The 22,209-nt window shown below is 36.1% G+C and overlaps 1 protein-coding gene across 3 annotated transcripts in view; it reads right to left on the minus strand.

The window, feature by feature from the left end:
- AHI1 (Abelson helper integration site 1) overlaps positions 1-22,209 on the minus strand; it is an 85,765-nt gene that overhangs the window by 36,919 nt on the left and 26,637 nt on the right. For all 3 annotated transcript variants that reach the window (XR_010997262.1, XM_068184545.1, XM_068184544.1), the window contains exons 16-19: positions 20,751-20,881; positions 19,306-19,446; positions 17,191-17,393; positions 9,587-9,704 (exon numbers count right to left, since the gene is read on the minus strand). Coding sequence is in view for 2 of the 3 variants with exons in the window: in XM_068184545.1 (XP_068040646.1) it covers positions 9,587-9,704; positions 17,191-17,393; positions 19,306-19,446; positions 20,751-20,881 (593 nt within the window). In the remaining variant the exon portion in view is untranslated. The remainder of the gene's footprint in view (positions 1-9,586; positions 9,705-17,190; positions 17,394-19,305; positions 19,447-20,750; positions 20,882-22,209) is intronic.

Genomic DNA, 22,209 nt, shown 5'->3' on the forward strand with positions numbered 1-22,209 from the left:
CATATCAAACTACAATGACCAAACTGCACCAGTACCACAAGCTACTGCAGAGCATACTACAGACCACATATACCCAAAGTTAACTTAAAAGTTGTTATATTAATGGATTTAATCATGTCATGGAGGTTTGCTTTCACTGAAATTGGTGGTTCAACAACAAGAGTAACAAGGTGCATGTGAATCCATGGAAGTTTAATTGCTTCACACATAAAAATCTACCAACAAAATTAGCAAAGGCTTTTTAAGCAGTTGAAAAAGTATGCATGTGTACCAAAATGGGATGGACAACGTATGTTTAAAACATAGATTTTTTTATTTTTTTTTAATGCACTTAGGATTTGCTAACTTGCCAAAACCAGCAATGAAGTCTAAGTACTTTGGTTTCCTCTTGGGAGATGGAGATGTCTCCCTCCTGTGCACCATGGCTGCTACGAGGGTTTTTGCACAGTCCTCCCAGCTTCTCTGGAAATGACAGGAACAGAAAGACTGGAACAATACAAGCAGGGATCAATTTCCCCATTTTAATCACTTATGTTTACTGCTGTACAGACAGCATCCTTGCCGATGTGAGCTTTCTGCTGGACAAGATTCTGATACTTCACAATCCTTGGCAGAAGGACTGTTTCCCTCTCTGTGACCAGCTGAAATTTCATTCAAGCATGTTATTATCTCACGGATCAATAGCCCAAAATTACAGACAAGCTCAGAGTGAAAATAGTTAACAGGCCCTCTCCACTGAGGAATTAGATTCAGTTTTAGGATCCACATAACTGAGAATGTAAGGCCACACTTAGGCCAAATCGCTTTTGGCAGAGACTTACCACAGTACAACATCACACCCTGATTTTGCAATCTATATCCATTGCTGCCAAAGAGAGAGTAATGCTTCATTTATTCCACACCCTTGTATAATTTGGCTGAGAGCACTTCCTTTAGCCTGAAGGCTCAGCAGTAATTACCCTAACATACACCAATTTCAAGTAAATATAAATGGTGTTCTTTAGATAAAGTTTTTGGAATCTTCAAAGATTGCTGTTATTGTGCTCTGTATTTAGTGTAATTTTTACAGAAATATTTTAATTAACTTACCTAGAAGAAACATGAGAAAGAACATATAAAAAAGGAACATATGTATCTTTGATCTCAGTATAAACAATTCTAGCAAGTTTAACTAGAAAATACAAACTCTTCTGACATTTATAACTTCTTATCAATCAGATAGAAGAAACTGGATAAGCAACCTTTTACAATAGAAGAACTAGACTGTCATTAATGTTAATGGTTATGTCTCAGTGTCTTTACTATTCTATTCAAACATTTTTGTGGTTAGATGAATCTATTTATACAACTTATGTTTTCAAATTAAAAATAATTTTTACTATTAATTTTATAAATGCAAACACCCAGCTCCTCTACCTTAAAACAAGGTCCTGTATTTGTGCCTTGAGCCAGATCTCTGACATGTTGGCCAATGATGTGGGCAGCACAGCAGGATCACAGAGCTCTGAGGAAGTTCCTTCCCCTGCAGAATGGCCTAAGCTGCCTGTAAGCCATGATGAAGGCACAGGTGTGTCCTGATACTCTTGATTTTTATTTACTGCCAAAGTCACCTGTAAGCTGGAACATGATGAGCCTTTGTAATCTATTTGCACTGAAGAAACAGAGTCACAGCTACTTTAAAATGTAAATGGTATAGCCAAATAGGTTATAAAAGAAGGAGATATAAAAAATAACAAAAACATCTTGTGGTAGATTGCCTATTGTTTTAAAAGAAAACTAAATTTGAGAAAGATATCTAAGCTGAATTTTTTTTAAGTTCTTCCATAGCGTTATAAGCAAACAGAAAAAAAAATAATACTTTTTTTGTTATTTTCTCCCTTCTCTTACACATTTCCCTTAAGTCAAAGTGAGAGATATGAATATCTTAAAATGAATGATCATTTTCCCCAGGGGAGTTCCCATTCAAATTAAGACATATATAAAAAAGTACTTTAGACTTAATGCTCTTCTGCTTATGGTAAAAATACTTTAAGCAAACATCATTGTAATTATGTCAGTTGACCCTTGCTGAGAGCTGATCTGTGGTGTTGAGCTGGTGATTTCTCTCTACTGAGTTCTCCTACCATCTTTTAAAAAATAAAGAGAAAATCTGCTAACTGTATCTAAAACAATTTATTATAATAAATTCTCAGTGACTAAGCAGTAATCTTTAGTTAAAAACAAAGGCTTGTCATGACTGTAAAGGTATGTTTATCTTTGTTTAATAGGAGGAAAAAATTCCCCAACAGAATAATATACTCAAAAACCAAGGGACTAAAATAAGTCAAGTTTACTCACTTAGGAAGTGCTAGTATTCTGCATTATTGCTATCTATTATTGCAGACCAAGTGATGGTGGGGATGTTTAAGTAATTCAGTTTCCAAAAGAAAGAAAACATACATACTTGATCCAGCCACAGAGTTAAATCAGTTACACCCTACAAATTACAGAAAACGTGAGAATTCTTCAAAGTAGCAATAAGATATTTCTTGCAGTAACAGAAAACAACTCACATTTCTACATTTAGGAATCTAAAAGAAAATACGAGGCAAAATTCTTAATTTTTTGGCATCAGTGTCCCACTAGAATAATTAAATGAAAAGGGTCACATTTAAAAAAAATTCATCCCCATAAAAATATAACAACAGTTCTCTTGAGAATTTTTCGAAGTATCAGTTTCTGAAAAGTGTGTTAGGCAGAATTAGTTCTTCAGATACGTGACAGAGCAGGAAGACAGCAAACTACTTAAGAACATAGAAAAATAACTGCTAAATGAGAGACAAGTACTAGGCACTTATTTCTTCCATCTTGATGCACATACCCCTTTTTCAAATACATGACATAATCTACTAGCAGCAGATTGCAGCTTGCAGGAAGCTAACCACTCCGCAAGCATTTATTCTCATGTATCACTTCCTATGCTGGCAACACCTCCACAGCACATACTGAAAGAGTTCTGCATTTCTGTCCAGCTCCAGACTTCATGGGTAGCAGATTGCTCATGAAAACATATTTCGCCCACTGGACTGCCTGACCACATCAAGGCTATTAGGAATATCCCTTAGTGAAGGGGGGGAACTTGCATTTCTCCCTCTGTAGAAGGAGGAGGGAGTAGTAGTAGTAAGAATAAACAGAAAAGATAAACAGATCAGGCAAACCATGAAAAGACTACTAAACTATTTTTACAGGCCTCATAACATCACTTCATTATTTTCTCAATCAATACCACAAAAAAAAAAAAGGCCAGCAGACTCACCAATACTAACGAATTTGAGAAACTCTGAAATTATTATACATTGCCTACTTCCCTTTTGTAAGTTTTTTCATAAATAAAGTTAAATTAGTTTCTTATCATTACCTATAGCAGACTGTACTACAATCAAACCACTTTCAACTAATAGTGTGGGTTCTGAACCACTTTTAGGTATGTATTTGGTTCTCTTCACCGTAACATGCTTCTGCCCCAATTTTAAGAAGATGTGGGGATAAAAAGAAAAATGTCAATGGAACTTAGACATTATGGCAAATTGCTGCACCATTTCCATAGCTCTGATCTGTGCAGCCCTGCAGGCTTAATTGCTTTCACCATCATAGCAAATCTAAATGAAGCTGCTGGGTGAGCTAATGAGGCAGCAGACATTACAATTCAACAGGGAACAGATACACCCAATATCCTTTCAAAACAAAACTCAATTATTTTCTTATGTTTATGGCAAGAAGTCTTTTACTGATACTCAAGATATTTCTCTTAGGAAGTGGATAGGAAGATATTTCACTTCTATGTTAAAATATGATTAGTTAAAATACAGTATTAACACTAATATGCTAGGATTTAAAAAAAAAAAGAGTATGTACCCCGTGATCTGTGTGCCATTCAATTTGCCTTCATGGATTGGATCCCAATGGATTCAGATCCATTGGATCTACCCAAGAGATTTCTTCAATGGGCACTGCAACTGCCACTCCCTCTAAACAAAAATATTACCCCACCCAAGGTCAAAATTACATATTTTCAGCACAGAAGTGCAGGGAAGATGGCAATGCTGCCACCTGTACCACATGGCTTCTTTTAGTCATCTTATGTCTTTCAATCACTTCTTTCAAGAGATATTACAAATATTGTATTTCATGTTATACTTGGACTATATAGTACACATACATGCACTCTTCAATTAATATAGACTGTTGTTTTTTTAGTTTCTCTTTGGAATATTTTGTTGATTATTATTCTCAAATTAGAAAAAAATAAGTTATTAGAATAACAAAATTGAATTAAATTGTTCATTTGATACATGTTCAATTACAGTGTGTGTAAGTCTTCTTTCCCCTAAGAGTTTCTTAGTGAGAGACTAAAAAGAATAAGGCCACACCGAACAAGCTTTCTGCAGACATTCTTCCTTGAGTGGCACAAAACTATGTGAAAGGCATATACGTGCCAAAAAACCCAAACAAACCCATCCAATTCCTCCAGGGCTACTGCACTACTGAATGATAGATGTTACAGAGTTGTGGAGAAAGTATGAAATACTGGGGCAGGGGAGTGGGGGGGAAATCAATCAATGATTTAACATACATATGAGATTGCAACTTTTGACATGTATTTCTGCAGCATCTCTGCACAATGTGAATTTTGCTACTTGGTGTAGGAAAATCCTACCTCCTTTTTCTGATTCTTAAGAAAACACCAAGAATAAAAATGGTATTTTAAGAACATTTAACTGATGCATGAATATTTCTGATATCTTTGATGCAGAAATCTATTTCACCATTTGCTTAAGACTGAAAGAAGCAGTTTTAAATAGTCTATCAAATGTAGCAGAGGACTTAAATGTGAAGTCAGTTTTGTTTATTTTTTAGAAAGCAATAAAGAGTACTTTGAATCTTTCCCTTTATATCGGTGGAAAACACCTTTGACTGTCAGTTGTGTTAATGGAGAGAAAATTTCTAATTGTTCTCAACCCTGCCAAAATGTTATGTTTTTTTGTTTTTGAGATTTTCTTTAAAGATACAAGAACGATCACGTTTCTAGCACATACGTAATTAATTTTTAAGAGCAAGTTTAATTAACTGGTTCTATTGAAGTCCAAATTTCAGTGAACAGATCCGTGCAGTATTTATAGTCAAGCTTCAATCTCCTACATAATTAACAATTAGGGTCACTGTTAATTACAATGACTTGAAACCTAAGACTTATTTTAGAAAGCATGTCCTGAACATAATGGTAGTTACTGAAGAGTCACTGTTGAATAAAGCCCAAAGATGCCGGATATTTCTTTCATGGCATGCCACAGACCTCCAAAACAGTGTCTCATAGGAAGGTGATTTCACTGTCCAAAGATGCTCACAGTCTTAAGGAGGAAAAGCAAACAAAACCAGAGGGGATTTTAAGGTTTGTCAGCCAGAATGAGCAATTGAGAAGCTGGAGTTTCTGCTACTTCCCTATTTGTTAAAAAAAATAACAACTAGGAAATGGGTCATCCTGGAAGAAGTTATGAAAGAGGAGCATATGAGAAGAAAGAGACAGGAATGTTTAAGACAAAGTCCTGAATAACACTATAGTGTAGTGCTACAGAATAGCATTACAGGCCAGGTATGATAAAACTAGCACTAAGCATGAACGTAGCCAGAGCTGTACAGCACAGGCAAGGTAAAACCTCAATTCTGACTATCAAAGACAGATCTTAATCAAATGCTATCACCACTGAAGGAAAACAAGGAAAAAAAAAAAAAAAAAAAAAAAAAAGGAAAGCAAAGGAAGAAGAAAATAAGTTCAGCTACCTTAAATATTACATACCTTTAGGGACAGATTCCTTACAGTACTAAACACTCATAAGACTTTGTGAATCTAAATTACAAATGAAAAACTCAAAGGGGATGACTTTCTCCAAAGACAAACATCTAGCAAGCTTTCCAAATTACTGACATAGCTATGAGCACAGCTACAACTATACTGAGGCAGACACAAAAATTATCCTGATGTGGTAAAATGAGTCACACTCTTGATGAAAAATTTCAGTAAACAGGTTATCATGACAGATGCTAAGAAAACCTAAGTTCCATGCCTTTCCCTCAACTTTAAAACATTCTTTGTGAGAGGAAGGCATACAACACACATTTTCTTTAATTAATTCTGTTAAATCTGATTAAATGTCTCTAATGAAATGCTTTATACATAACACATAAAAATAAGTGGATCCATGTATTGTACCTGCTTTGTGGCACTTATTTGCTAATTACTATTTGACAAAATTCATTATTTTTTCTAGTAATTCTAACCATGCTCTTGACAAAACTGTCTCTTGCACAGCACTGCACAGAATCAATGGGAAAGCAGTAGATTGGGAAACCTTGAATTTCGCAAGACTTACAACACTGTCCCCCATCCCATTCCCACACACGAACAGCTCAAGTGTGCATTGTGTCAAAGACACAGTGCAGCAGACTGGAAGTTGGCTGAGCTGGGGAGTTTAGAGGTTTGTAACCACTCACATGAAATCTAACTGGAGACTTTAGACCAGTGTTGCACTCCACAGGTTGATACTGGTCTCCACACTAGAACTTCTCCATTAATGACCTGGATGATAGGACTGAGTGCACCCTCAGTGAATTTGCAGATAATAAAAATGTGGGAGGAGGAGCTGATACAGCAGAGGAACACGCTGCCATTCAGAGGTGCCTTGACAAGGCACACAAATGGGCCAACAAGAACCTCCTGAAGTTCAACAAGGGGAAATGCCAAGTCCTGAACTACAGGAGAAATAATCCCATGCACAAAAGCAGACTGAAATACACTAAATATAATTTGAAGATAATTAAAAATCCTTTCCCGTGAGAACAGTCCAATATTGTAACAGGTTGTCCGGAGATTTTTGGAGCCTCCATCCTTAGAGATATTCAGAACCCAGATGGATACAGTCCTGAGCTCTAGGCAAATCCACTTTAAAGAGGAGGGTTGGACTCCATGGTCAATAATATCATGATCTTGTCTTTACTCATCTCACATAAAGAATATTCTGTCATTGAGAAAGATACTGAAGCTCTCTATCAGATGATTAAACAATTAATTATTTAATTTAGAGCAAACTGGTTGGAAACAAAGGCAGTCCTCCCTTGGCATCTATGAGCTAACTGTTCTTGAGGGAAGTGGGGAAATAGCAGAATCAAACTGGGGCTGCATTAAAGCATATAAATCTGTGAAATTATGCACTTGAAGAAAAGCCAAAACACACGATATGTCAGGGTATACAGAACCCATTTGTCAAAATGAACACACATATTTAAAAGCCATATCAGTGAATATTACTTTTATTTGAAATATTATATTATAAAGTCACAAACAGCTAATTCTGCAAATGTATCTGGATATGAAAAGATTTAAACATCAGGAAAGATCTACTGCCTTACTGCTACTACCCTTATAGCACATAGATGGAAACACTATTTTTCCACTGTTTCCTACCTCAGGCAAGACCGAGACAAATAAACTGTCTTTTAGAAAGAAAGGGCTGCATATATTCAGGCTACTACACTGCCTGTACTACAAGATAACAGCTATCACCTTACCAAACTATTAGAGCATGCACATACACCAGTTACGTGGTTAAATATATTGCTAACAGCAGTTTACACATGTAAATGGGAATTCTGCATTTTGCTTTAAGAAACACTAAATGCACAGTAAAAGGTGACAGAACTGAACTCTCAACATAACTTCCAGGAATATGTAACCATCTGCTGGATCTCTAGTACAGGCAATTGCTAACAATACAACATCCCAATTAACATAAGTACAAAATGAAAATATATTTTGTATATAAAACCAACGCAGAAAAAAAGGTTCTGTCCTTCCACAGTACAATCAATAAATCAATAGATGCATTTAAGTACAGATTTTCTATTATTCAAAAGCAAAATTTAACTGGCAGTTAGGCACTATGAACACCAGCACTTATCTTCACAGTTTATAACCAATGGGGAATGATGAAATAGGTAAGTAAATCTTTTTCATGTTTCACCGAAAGTAAGTCTACCACAGAAGAACAACTTGGAGGACCACAAAACAACAGAGAAGTAATTCACAATTTTAAAACATTTTCTTACAGAAAATCTGTTTCAATTGTGACTCATTAGTATTTTTATTGTTGCCTTCCCTTAAAAATCTTCCTGTTCTCACGGCTTCTTCTTTACTGTATTTCCTTTTTTACTATGCTTCCCTTGTATAAATACTTTCCTGTACCTGTGGATCATCTTGGAAGTATCAGCCAGCTTTGGAAACAAAAACACTGAGAGTGTACATGAACAGCTGTAATATACACCTATGTTCACTCATGCTATTTAGGAAGTCTCCATTAATAATTTTATCTGTGCTTCTGCATAAAGCAAAATTCAGAAAAGTAAAATTCCTTGGTTTGAGCAATACTAGGAATAGCCACGTAGAACAACTTAAAAGCATACGTTAATGTTCTTTAAAGGGTTAGTCCACTTTAAGTATTCACAATATGTAAACATATGCCTTCTACTGCCTCTGTAAGATTTACACACTGTGGAAATAACATGCATCCTCTGAGCAACAGATGAATATTATTATGGCTCCAAGCTCTTTTATTTTGGTAGAAAATAAAAATACTGAAGTTAATTGGTGTACAGCCATTTGCATTGTGAGTTAGTGAGTAAGAGTGATCCTGAGACCAGTGGTCTATCTTTTAGACCATGCTAAGGACCATGTGCCCAGCTGCTCAGAAAAAGTAATCATAACTTCATTTGCAAAAAAAATTGTCTGCCTTTAGGAGATAATTCTATATAATTATAGAGATTATTCCTATCTTTACTATCTACATTTTAAATCTCTATCACGTGTTTTTATTTCATTATATATTCCACCCTCCCTCTGGAATTCTTTTTACTCTTCTCAAGGATACAAAACAAAAACACTTTGAAATTAAGGTGCCATTGTTCTGTCTTATTTTACAGGTGCCCAGAAAAAATGGCATGAAATTATAAATTTTATTATTAAATACTGTGATTATCAATGAAAGAGATATTATTAGCAAAGTAAGCATCACAAATGTAAATAATTGCATTGCTTACCTTTTTCTCAAAATCTTTCAATACAAAATGTCTTTAGGGGAAAAAAAATCTAAAAATAGATTAAAAACAACTGCAAATAGACTATCAGGCACTATGGTTCTGTATTAGTATATATGCTTTTAAATTCCATTCTTTTAAAGTGCCCATGTTTATGATACTTTAGCAAGCATTAAAATAATATCAAAATATTAAATTAAGAAAAGCTGGCAATCTCTTCCTCTTCTACAAAATTACACTAATAAATAGATGTACAGCTTAAAGAAAAAAAAAGTATTACAAAGAAACATGCATCAGCATTGGATTGTATCACACTGCACTTAATAAACAGTATCACATATAACAAAACTGTGTTAGACTCTGAAAGAGCTGCACAGCAAAATTTTAAAAGGCAGAAAATAAAAAATCCTCACAGAAGTTATCACCCCTTCCCTACAAAGAGTGAAGAAATAAAGAACCTTACCACTTTCAGCAGTGAAAGAATACAGAGGATTCAGTGGAATGCTCAGTGCGCCCGGCAGTCTCAGCTTGGAGTGTGGTGACAGAGATGATGGTGCAGGAAGCAAGAGATTTGAGTTTGCCTGTAATAGGAAGACAAATCAGAAAGTGAAGTGTAATTTCCTGGGTCACTTACTGATGCAATAGTTAGAAGAGAAATATTTGTTTACTGTAAATAACTATTAAATTCCAGAAAAAAAAATTAGAACTCAAGTCGATGAAGATTAACAACTTCAATATTTTTTTTTTCTTAGTATTTGGAGATGCAGACTTGGAAAAATTACTGGCACGGCAATAAACTGAATTGTGTGTTTATAAATGGACAGTAACTCTCAAGCAGTGCAAACAATGGAACAGAATTGTTTGAACCAGCATTTTGTTGCATCTTCATGTATAAAAATAATAAGACATACATATGCTCATAAACTTATATATGTAAAATAATTTCTCATTTTTGAGTACTCAAACTACACTACATCCATGAAGAGATACCAACCACTATAGGAAAAAAAAATCTTAAACCAATCCTAGCACAGAACTGATTTCTGTAAAGCAATAAAAACCAAAATCCCAGGCACTTCCTATATGTAAATTACACACAATATAATTCCAGTCTTAACCTCCATAGCAACAAAGATAATGTAGTTAAAATCTGTTTTCCTATGAACTTTCTTTATATACATATATACAACTGGTACCAAACAAAAGCCCTTCCCAAACCTTACTCTTGTCATATTATCCAACATAGCCTATGAAAAAAAATTTTATGATCTCAAGTTTTTGGTTGATCCAACTGAGAATTTTACTGGTTGTTAAATATATTTTCACTGCCTTAATACACCAAAGCCAAGGCAGAAGAAAAACAGGCCTTGAATAAAATATTTGTAATTTTCCTCAAGCAAGATATTAATATACTAAAATTAATGAGAATTATTTACATAACATAATTCTTGACCCTTTCAAAAGTCAAGCCTACTTCAGCATATAGAATAAAAGCATATGGTCACTCAATCCTACTAAAATCTCCCAATCAGTAGAGCACTACCTTTGGCCTCAGTAAACTCTAGATCAGAATCTTAAACTTCAGTGGTGGGCCAGTGATATTTTGCATATTTTCAAACTACTGGCTTGTAAATTCTGTTTAAAGAATGGAGACAATCACCGATTCACTTTGGTTTAACTATCTCAAAAATGATATATTTTATATAACTATTATTTCTGCAATTCAATAAATATTATTCAATTCAATAATGCATAGGTTTTGGCAGGTGTACTGGAATGCAGGTAATAAAAGGGGTAAAAATGTGTGTTGAATTACTTGACTGGGCCAGAGGGTATCTGCCACCAACTGCTCTGCACCACTACGCCTGACCTTCAACTTAATGTGTCTGGTTTTTTGTGCAGGAATATGGATTAAATTCTAATGTGCAAAGTTCATAGTAAAAACTATCTTTGACTAACAAGGAATCTTGTAGCAAAAGTGCACAATTGTAATGGCTATACTCCAAAGCTGACAGAAAGAAAAGCGAGACAGAAAATCGAATTAATCATTGAGCATGATTCTTAAAAAGCATTAAACCTGCTAGATTTTACTACAGGGTACAAATTTAAATGAATGCTAGTAAACAGTAGCTGGGAAACCTTATGAGAATGGAGGCCTGTTTCTCTGAACAACTGCAACAACAAAATCAATCTGCTTTCCTTACATTTACATATGCAAGCAAGTAAGCTTCATTAATATAAAGTTTTCTCTGATATAAAAAATGGTGGAAAGCCATTAGCATAGCTATTTACTCAAACACACAAAAAAAAATCTGTTCTGCAAATGTTTTGAGCTCAGCTTCCCAGTGTTTCATCTTCTTTAATCCACTGTAAACTCCAGGGAAAGCCTTTCTCACTAGATAAATGAGAAGATCTCCCCTTTGCATGAATTTCTTGCGAAGCGCACACTACACCACAAGACAGAGGCTTTCCAGTCAAATGCTTTAATGGAAGTCTCCTCCAAATTTGCTATCAAAAATGAGATTTCAGATAATACCAGGACAGGACAGAGCAAACTATTGAAAACTAACACTTAATAGATGCCTCCACAGTTGATCCTGGAAGGAAGAATTATGAAGCTAAGCTTTCTTGATTCTAGTCCTTTAACAAATTATATAAGAGATTTGGAACTCTATGTAAATTAGTCCTGTACAACACTTAATTCACTTCTCTTTATTTTCCTGCTGTATTATGCAAACACTCTCACAATACATGCCAAATAGCATGCTTTGAAATCAAATGCAACAAGACACACAGAAGAGACAAGTGAATGTGCAGTCCTGAGGATTTAAGAAAACCACCTGCTCTAAAATGCAGCATAAGTTCTCTTAGAATACTTCCTTCCTGTCCAAGGCCTTAAAAACAAGATTAAAACCTTTTTAATAAAAGAGATATTAAAAATGAAGTTTTAAGTCTAAGTAATCTTACAGGAAGTGATTCATTCCTCCTCTTGATGGCAGTGAAGCTGAATTCAGGTGAGCTATAAAAGACTGTCCATCCAAACTAGAGACAAAACCAGAGTTTTAATGACCTTTCTGCCACTAGCTCTTAAGCATTAGTTAAATCTCTAAGAGGCCCAAGGAGGAAAAGAAGGCACAACATTGTAACAGAAAAGGGAAGCACTCAGCTAATAAGTGAGGAAAAGTGAATCAAGCACAACTGTTTCCAGGTGAAGTACACTGTTCTATGAAAACTAATTAATTCTCCTACAGCAGGCAGACATAAGACTATCCACAGAACAAAATGACATTATTTTTGAAATGCATGATGTAGGAAATCATTGCTAAATACCTTTACAACATGAGCAAACTTGGCTAAGATAGCCAACCATGAATTTACTTATTTTTCACCACAGGCACTGCTTTCTTCATGCATAAACCACAACTTTATCAAAGATGCAGTTTACTACTATTGTGAATTGAGTAAGACTAAGAGTTAAAACATTCTTATTGTTTCCATCACACTAAAGATACCTACATAATTTTTGCCAGGCTTAAACAAAGATTATTTGCATTTTCTTTTTTGTGTTAGGGCAGCTCTATGCAAATTATGCAAATACACACTTTCAGTGAAACTAGTTTTCACATTAAAAGTGAATTGCATGAGACAAAAAATAAAATGCTCTAAGATTTGACAATGTGGCAAAAGCATATATTGAGAGACAAAGCAGCCAACATGTAATTGATTCCAAGACTAGTACTATGGAGTATATAGAGATACTACTCATAAGTGCTACAAAGGGGCCAGACATCTAAAAGCCGAGTTTCAGAGCTAGAATACTACATTTTCAAAGAAAGCCCTTCTCTCTACACCTACACAACATATATCATCCCCTTGTTACGAATAGTTATAAACTGTTTTTTTAACTGCTAGCTGGAAGTGAAATTTAAAAAACATGAATAGTAACGTTGAATGAAAAACACTTAGCACTTCCAAGAGCCAGAGATGAGTTAAATGTTTTCCTATCAAAAACCTCCATTAATAGAATCATGCATTAGTATTAGTTCCTTGAGGTAGAGATAAATAATAACTGCTGCCAAGATTCACTACTCTGTAATTTCTTGATGTGGTACAGAAGCTAATTATGCATTCTGGTTTCATACAGAAATTAATTTTTACCTTTTGTATAAAAAGGCCTTAGCTTTTGTGAATTGCTAAAGCTTTAACACAATAGTCAATTCTGGCTCTAATTTCTGGGCTAAGAATGGCAATGCTGCAGAAGAGAAGAAACTATCATTTCCTAAGGTTCATGTTTAGGTAAAAAGAAGAAAAACAGAAAAATAAAAAAACTATTGGTTCTAACAGGACCTGGAAAGGGGGCACAGGTCATAAGACAAAGAACCCAAGCTTATACAGGATCAGAGTATTCTCTATCTAGCTTAAAACAAACTTTAATGTATTGACATCACATTTTCCAATCCTGTATCTAAGTCACAGAACTCTAAACTCTACCCTTTAAAGTTAGTTTTAAATCCAGTAGCTATGCTGTTAAGTTGACACATGTTAAAACCAGTCCCCCATGTTGGCAGATTTGCTGTTTGTGTGTTCCAGCACCTTTGTATTGTAAAACATGACCACAGGTGTGACCTTAGGCCAGGTCTACAAGGCATGCTGCCACCATGCTTGTCCCAACGTGGTATTTCCTACATATCTGTGACAAGGGCATGCAAACATGACCCAAAGACCAGGATTACTCTTCACTGGGGCGGCCTCACCTCGAGGGCTGTGTGCAGTTTCGGGTGCCATAACCTAAGACAGACAAACTATTAGAGAGTGTCCAAAGGACAGAAACAAAGATGGTGAACGGCTGTGAGGAGAAGCTGTACGAGGAGTGGCTGAGGTCACTTGGTCTGTTCAGCCTGAGAAGGGGAGACCGAGGGGAGACCTCACTGCAATTACAGCTTCCTCATGAAGGGAAAAGAAGGTGCAGACACTGATCTCTCCTCTGTGGTAACCTGTGACAGGGCCCAAGGGAATGGCCTGAAGTAATGTCAGGGGAAGTTTAGGTTGAATATCAGGAAAAGTTTTTTCATCCAGAGGGTGGCTGGGCACTGGAACAGGCTCCCCAGGGAAGTGGTCACAGCTCCAGCCTGACAGAGTTCAAGGAGTGTTTGAACAATGCTCTCAGGCACATGGTGTGACTCTCGCGGGTGGTGCTGTGCAGCACCAGGAGTTGGACTTGATCTCTGGGGGTTCTTTCCGATGCAACATTTTCTATGATTCCGTGAAATACGTACAAGGTAACACCTGCATTCTCATCTGGATTTTTAATGTTCCAACTCGACCACAGGGCAGCAAGCCACCTTACGTGTGGTTTCCTAATGTCATCTTTCTCCATTTGCACTTGTCTGTTCCCAGAAATATTAGCACATTCTCACACATGTGGCTGAGTGGCAACTTTTAAAAGTTCTACTTTGACAAATACTTTAGCAAACCATTCATGTGAGTGTGCATTCTAATAAGCCTTCCAGCAAAGCCTACACTTACATACACACATCATTTTTCATATGAGAAAGGGAATTGCACACACATTAAAAACTAATTCCCAAATACAAATTAGTACAAGTTTTAAGTTTTAATGTTGTATAGTTTACTCTGGGGCTGTCCAAAATGTGATAAATCAGGCAGGCAATACTGCAGCCACATGCAAAAAATTATCCTATCCCTGTTTGAAAAGTATCTATTGCTGTCCCCTGAGTGTCATGTTGGATCACTGAAAAGATTAGCATCAAGACTCCTTTCAAGGAATTCTCCTCCCCCATATCTCAGTGGTTCATAAATTCTTGCAAGGAAGCACTCTCAGTGTTTATAATCACTACTGCTATGTGACAGATATCAAACTGGATGTGCATTCTTTCAACCACCATTCTGTACTGTTTGGAAACTCACACAGTGAGAAGACTCAGATGAACTTTTGGACATCTCCCACATGGGTAGAGGGCTTGGAGGATTCTTGGAGTCAAGACCACTGATCATTACTCTGCTCACAGCAGACTCACTCATCCCAAACTAGTCAATGGAAATCTAGGGTTACAAAACTCCAGTGGCTGAAAACTATTCTTTCAAACACAGCTGTAGGCTTATCATTTCATCTAGTCACACAGTAACATGGAACTTCTGAATGCTTCTGCTAAACCAGATTGTCTTCCACAATCCAGAACCGCTGGTTAATCTGGCAGTAAACAGCTGCAATGATAAAGACTCTCATAAATTCTCTTACCCCATCATTTTCCTCATATGACCAGACATCCAGAACAGTAAAAATTTATCCTGGAGTATCTTCCTAGAGTACTTGTCCCAGACACAAGGCTACATATCCAGTCTCTCTATGTTGTGCCTTTCTCTGATAAACAACTTGACAGCACCAGCTCTCACTTTGTAGGTGAGGGGAACAGAATGAGCATAAAGTAGAAACAAGGCCACACATAATTGAAAGGTAGAAGCAGCAGACTACTGAGAGCTACTGTGTTTCATGAAGAGGTTCACTGGGAGTTCACAGTTCAGAAATCTGTGGTCTGTGTGAAGGTCTGTGGGATAGCCATCTTCCAGACAGTTTCAAAGTTCAGGCTAATGGGGATGCCAAAGCCAAGGAACCAGACTAAATCTAATCCAAAGTAAAACCCCTACAGCATGATGACAGTAGTTACAGCAACCTCAGCAACAACCACTTTCATCTACTCATCTGCTTCTTTTGTGATTCACTAGTTATTAATGCAGACTAAACATAAAACTACAAAAAAAGTCTACATGTACTCAAAAGTAATTCATAATGAAAAACAGCAAATGCAAACTCAAATGCAGTTCATGTCATTGTGAAAAGTAACTATAACTTTACAGTGCTATTCAGGAACATTCCGCGTCCTTGTTGCATGCAAAATTGTCTCAAGTTCGGGAATTCAACTTAATTAAATTTATGACCAATTACAAATCTTTAATTACTGATTTGAGTATTGAGAAACAAGACAAATAGTAAAACACCCAACCAAAGAAAACACTTTTCATCCCTCTTTGTCTGTCTCTACTTCAGGCACCTCTTTTCTCCTTTCTAATCCCCAGTCTCCATGATTTCAATATTGCATTACACTCTGTCCTTATGGAATGGCAATGGAAGGGTGGGGCAGTAGAGAGAGGCTAGTGCATAGTGACTTGCTCTTTTTGACTCTTCTTTTTTCTTGCTCTTTTCAACTGCTTTAGTATGGATCCTCCATCAGACAACATCCCCTTGGGGAACTGCACCTGTACAGCATGGATTCTTCCATTGTTTGCAACCCGTTCGGAAGCGTACCATCATCTGTGTTTTCTTTTGCATGTCCTTGTGTATCTCTTGTCTTTCTCTTCAAGCCTACTCTGTTATTTCCCCAGTATTTCCATTTCTGCATTGTTTTGTGTCTCTTGCATCACCTTCCTGCCTCCTTCTATGTCTTTCACATCTCCTCATTTCACATGACTCCTCACATCCCTTCTCCTGTATCTTCACTTGTGCCCCAACACGTTTTCCTTTGCATTTCTCCTCTGCTGTGGTGTTTCCTGTCTCTAGTAGGTTCTGACCTTTCTTAAATCTGTTTTCTCAGAGGTGCCATATTCTGTTCGGTTCCAGTTTCAGTTGTGCAGTGGGCCCATATTGTCCTTCACTGAGCTGGCCTGAAACACCTGTACCCAGCACAGGGCATGCTCTCCCCCCAGCTCTCCCATGCTCTCCCCTGCAGCTCCCTGAAACCCCTACTATTTATGCCACATACAATTTTTAAGGTATCCTTAATGATCTATGGATCCCTGATTTTACTTAAATGGACAAACAGCAATGGACACTAGCACAAAAAATCCCTTGTGATCAGTTTTTTATTAAAAATTAAGTTTTTTATGATTGCTCTTTTCTTAAGAGCTACTTACACCTGCATTAGTATAAGTGAGAGATGTATTCATTTCTAATGACCAGATGCCATGACAACACATATGTATTTTTTAAGTACAGCAGTTCCAGAATATAGGAAGACTATATACTTCTGAAATTAATTAAATTTGACTTACCATAACAGAATCAAGTTTTTGTTTCACCTTCTGCATTCTCATTGATGCTCTTGCAACACTGAGAAACTGATCTGCTGGAGACATCACTGAGTTATTTTGTATAGGAATTTCAGAAAAACTGCTGAAGAAGTGTGGCCCTCTTGGTGCAGCTGTGGTAAGTGATGAACTGAGATCTCTTACAAGTTCAGCTTCCTGTTGAGCAACTGCAGAAATAACCAACATTAATGTCTCAGGTGAAGCCTTACATTGCCATGGGAAAAAAAACTGAAGGAGCACAGTCATTTTGCCAGCCATGTCTTCAGTCAAATACCATCAGAAACTGTACCAACAGTGCTTTAGGGAAAACCTGAAAGTGACATGAAATTTTCCCCTTATTACCCCATTTTCCCCCTAACTCTTCTGATCACAATATCTCACTCCAGTTATTTGTGTTCAGTAATCTCTCATACAGAACTGGTATTTTTGTATTGCTTATAAACAATAGTGTTCCTCATGCAGACATATTGGCATTGGGTGGGGGGGAAAGAGTGGGAAGAGAAAGGAATTTTTCACAGGCAATAAAGTTATAAAGCCTGCACAGAGTTCAAGTTGGTGACATTTCACATTTTTTCCAGCCTAGTTCAAGTGAGTTTATGATGCCTGAGCAATATTTCATAAGTTGACAGACATATTATACAGGCACAGGACACACTGACTGACAAGTTGACTTTTGCAATTTTTTGTACTACGGTCTCAAGCCAACAAAGGTTAAAAGAATTCTTCATCAAGTTCTGCCCATTATATTAATAAAACTGTTGGTGTATCTAAAACACATGCTGTCAGAGTCTTAAAAATTAGTATTTTAGTCACGAGACTAAAATTAGTATTACTGTATGTTTAACTCTTCCAACACTGTGGCAGTATGACTATTTTCTGAAAGCAAAAAGGGTGCTTTTAACCAAAAAAGAAACCTAAAGATAATAACCAACGATACAGAAAAAGAGCACAACCTGTGCAAAGCCTTATTGTCAGCATTTGTGTCAGAAGACACAAATAACTATGTCTGTGCTGTGTGATCTCTAAATGTGTACGCACAAATATATATATTTCAAACTACTATGTTAAGTTGTTTTAAGACTCGCTGTCTGCTCATCAAAAAATTCTGAACAAACCCTTCACCCAAAGAAATTTCTTGTTTTTTAAATTACCAATATCCTACTTAAATGAAGTATAGCACTGAATATTGATTGCAAAGTCACTCCACTTAATGTTCCTGTAAAAGTCAACCAATTCAACAAATAACCTACACTGAGATTTTACATGAGTAATCCTACTACTACATGTTACTTAAAAAGCCAGAGTATAAAGACAGGATTAGCTTTACAGATTTATGTCCCCTGCAAACGTAATTCATACCAAAAAAATACTGCATAATAATTACTGCAAAAAAATTTCTGCATATTTTTAATATATTAACACATTAACTCTCTAGATGCAAATGTCCTTAATCGAACACAACTATCAAAAAAGCCTGCGAAGGACAATCTGAATTTTATTTTGTATACCAAAAATTCCAATTTATTTATTACTATCTTCTCGTCAATATAACATGGGGAATAAACATGTCTCTGACATAATGACATCACAGCTATAACAGCTATTTCTCAGAAGTCTGTACACTCTCATTCATTTCTATACGCCTCCTCAACATTATTTTGTAACATAGCTGGCAAAACTACTCAGATTCCAATTAAGCTACCCACTAGTTTTCCTAAATAATTGTATTTTCTGGATCCATAATCTACCTTGATATTGCAAAAAGGGCCTTTGTATAATGCTGCCTATATATGACAAAGAGTTGCAAAAATTAAACAGTATGAAACACAAAAAAATTGAGGGACCTCTGGTGATTCTGGCTAGGCCAAAACCCTTGCTTAAAGCAGTATCACAAGCCTGTTCATCACATAGAACAGGCTGAGCAGGATCATGTTCAATCCAGTCTTGCTATCTCCCAGGAAAAAGATACGCATTACCATCAAATGACTGTTTTCTTTTTCTCTCAAAAGAAGTACAAATACTAACAAATCCCTTCTAAAAATCAAATACAGGTAAGTATCAAGAAAATTTGTACTGTACCTTTATAATCATAAATGTATACAAGTATTGGATGGTTTTGCCCAAAGGCACAAAAAGACACCATGTGTTCGTGTGGATGAAAGGCAACATCACGAAGTGGAGATGTGAAGGAGAGATCACAATATGTCGCCACCTGATCTCCTGCAGAAAATAAATATGTTTATTAATGCCATGGAAAAATATTTGAAACATTTGATACAGCAAAATAACAGTTGGTTAAATCTTGTATTACTGAGGTGTTTTCCACTGTTAATAATGTTCTTCAGTCAATTTCCTGATTGAAAAGTTGTATTTTGGCATAAGACAAAGGAAATTTTGTGTGCTTTTAAGTTATTCAGTAAGTCAGAGAAGTTAGTGCTGTTGCAATAGCTGCAGGAAATGCCAGAGGAGGATACACCAGGTTAGATTAGTTCTCTCGTTCTGATAAGCACATTCTAGAAAGATGGCGTTCCACAGTATTTGTTTGTTCTTGTATTGTACAAAGATAGCCATCTTACTTGTGGATTTCAGCTATAAAATACTGATAACAGGAGTGAAAGTTGAGGAGAGAATTATTTAAAAATATAAATAAAATTAGCTCTTCAGCTGATGGCACTATAAATGCAAATACAGTGTGTACACAAAAGTCAAAATCCAATAAAAACATACTAATAACAAAGTTCCTCCTTCCCTTTACTTTTATTATTTTTTAAATGTTTTCAGGCAAATTATGTAGCAGAAAAAAATGCAAGCTAACATAGTTGGAAACATAGAAAGAAAATCAAAACAGAACTGTTAGTTATTTGCCAGTTTAAAAATATTTACCTTTTTTATTTTAAAATACTATATAAATTACAATTACAGACAGAATATAACGTCATCAAATCCAAAAAGGTATTCTGCTACTTTCTGCTCTTATTTTCATCTCTTTTACCTCCTGTTCAAGAAACGCTACCCTACATTTTTGTCACTTTTTTTCAGAAAGATTTTGGTAGCTATTTTGAAACTCCTTGGCTTGGGGACTAATTCAAAGTTAAACCTTATATACCACACACCAAAAAGATTCAGTCTCTGACCACCCACCACAGAGATGAAGTGGTTCTGCACAAGAGCCTGATTCTCAAATCTAAACAACACACCAGAAAAACTTACCTGACCTAAAACATTTTTTGTGCATTCCATCTTAAGATCCTCACCACATGTAAAGAGTTGCAGTATACAAAAAGCTGAGCCTCAGGTGCTTCAGTCATGCTGGATATTACAAATTTTGCCTCTATTAAATTCCTCTAGAGAATTAAATCTCAGAGATTAAAAACAGCTATTTAAAAGGTGGAGCTAGAGCTTCAGCATTTAAGAACATCTCAATGAAGTTTTATTCCATATCAAAAGTGTTCCAATAAACTTTAAAAAAACCTTTACCCTTCAGCTTTGACAATTTGGCTTAAGCCCATAAAATAATTAGTTACCTGTTTCTGGATTCCAAACATAAGCCTTTCCATCTTCACTTCCTGAAAACAGGAATGTACCACACGGTGTTAAGGTGCTGTGAATCTTTTCTCTGTAATTTGTAGCACCTACATATTTCTTTGTCGCCAAGCTTAAAAAAAAAGTTTGCAAATATAGAAGATACATTCAGAATATACAATGTAACTTTTTAAGTGTCAGTTCCCCTTCTATTCCTCAGAAAAATCAGTACACCTTGCATCCCAAAGAGATATGCAAGCACACACTTTTTGCAGAGTGCAATATTTATTTACCCTTTATTTTCCCTAACCTTCATAATGCACCTGACAGTATAGAAGAAAATGTACATCCTTGTCTTTCATCGGAAAAAGGAAACCCTCAGATCTAGACAACAGATAGAGATGCAGTAATTTGCATTATCTTGATCCTGGGCTTTGCACAAAACAGGGAAATTAACACTATTACACCAAGCTCTGTTAGAAAAGTTTTCATTATGCTTCTTGAGCTTGAATGATTAAACCTATGCAGCAGCTCTCTTCAGCTCTTCAGACTAATGTCTCCTTGGTAAGAAAACCAGCAGTAGAATCAAAAAATTTCAGACATAAATGTTGATTTACTACTAATATGTTTGATATTATTTTGCAACTTAGGTATCCTAAACTTTTTTCAGTGAAACATTATTGGTCAGTAAGAATGATGAAACAGCCTGTTGGCATCAAGTAGGAGAGAATCCACAAAAGGATGGAAAGAAGAATCAATCAGCTTGTAAGAGGCTATTTGAAACATGAGGCATGGCCTGGAAAAAGATATCAAAGTTCAACATGGAGACTAACCCAGCAGCAGTAGTACAATGCAGAATTTAAGGCAAGAACAGCAATAGTTCACCACAGCCCTCAAGGACGGAAGACAGTATTATTTCACATTTGTTACTGCAAAAACAATGGAGGTATGCTGGGAGAAGTGAAGTGCATTTAATATTACAGGAAAATTATTTTAAACAATATTCCAAATAAATATACCCTAGATGATCCCACAGCAAGTCCATATTAGCCCAAATAAGAGTTTTAGCTGTATGAATAAGAAATATAGTATCTCTGAGATGTCATTAGAAGAGCCCTGCAAGATGTAAAACTAAACTTTATGGGAAACCTCAAGGAGAGGGCTGAGCTAAAACCAAATCCCTGATCACATACCTAAGTGACAGGACAGCAGCATTATCCAAAAAGATCAAAAAAGCAAGTTGAAAGAGGAAAGTTAAGAGCAACCAGCTGTCAATCAAAGTGAATTGTGTTCATCTGTGACCTCCACCCCCTCTTTTCTCATGCAGGGAATGAACAGTTAATGCTGACGTGTAAAATTATCACTGCTGGGTATCTGACCCTGTGGTTTATTGATAGACTTAAAAGTCAATGTAACTGTGGGCTGTGGTCAAAGTAGCAGTCCTGGTGGTGTCCTCTCCAC

This window comes from Anomalospiza imberbis, chromosome 3 (genome assembly GCF_031753505.1).
Source record: "Anomalospiza imberbis isolate Cuckoo-Finch-1a 21T00152 chromosome 3, ASM3175350v1, whole genome shotgun sequence".
Taxonomy (NCBI): Eukaryota; Metazoa; Chordata; class Aves; order Passeriformes; family Viduidae; genus Anomalospiza; species Anomalospiza imberbis.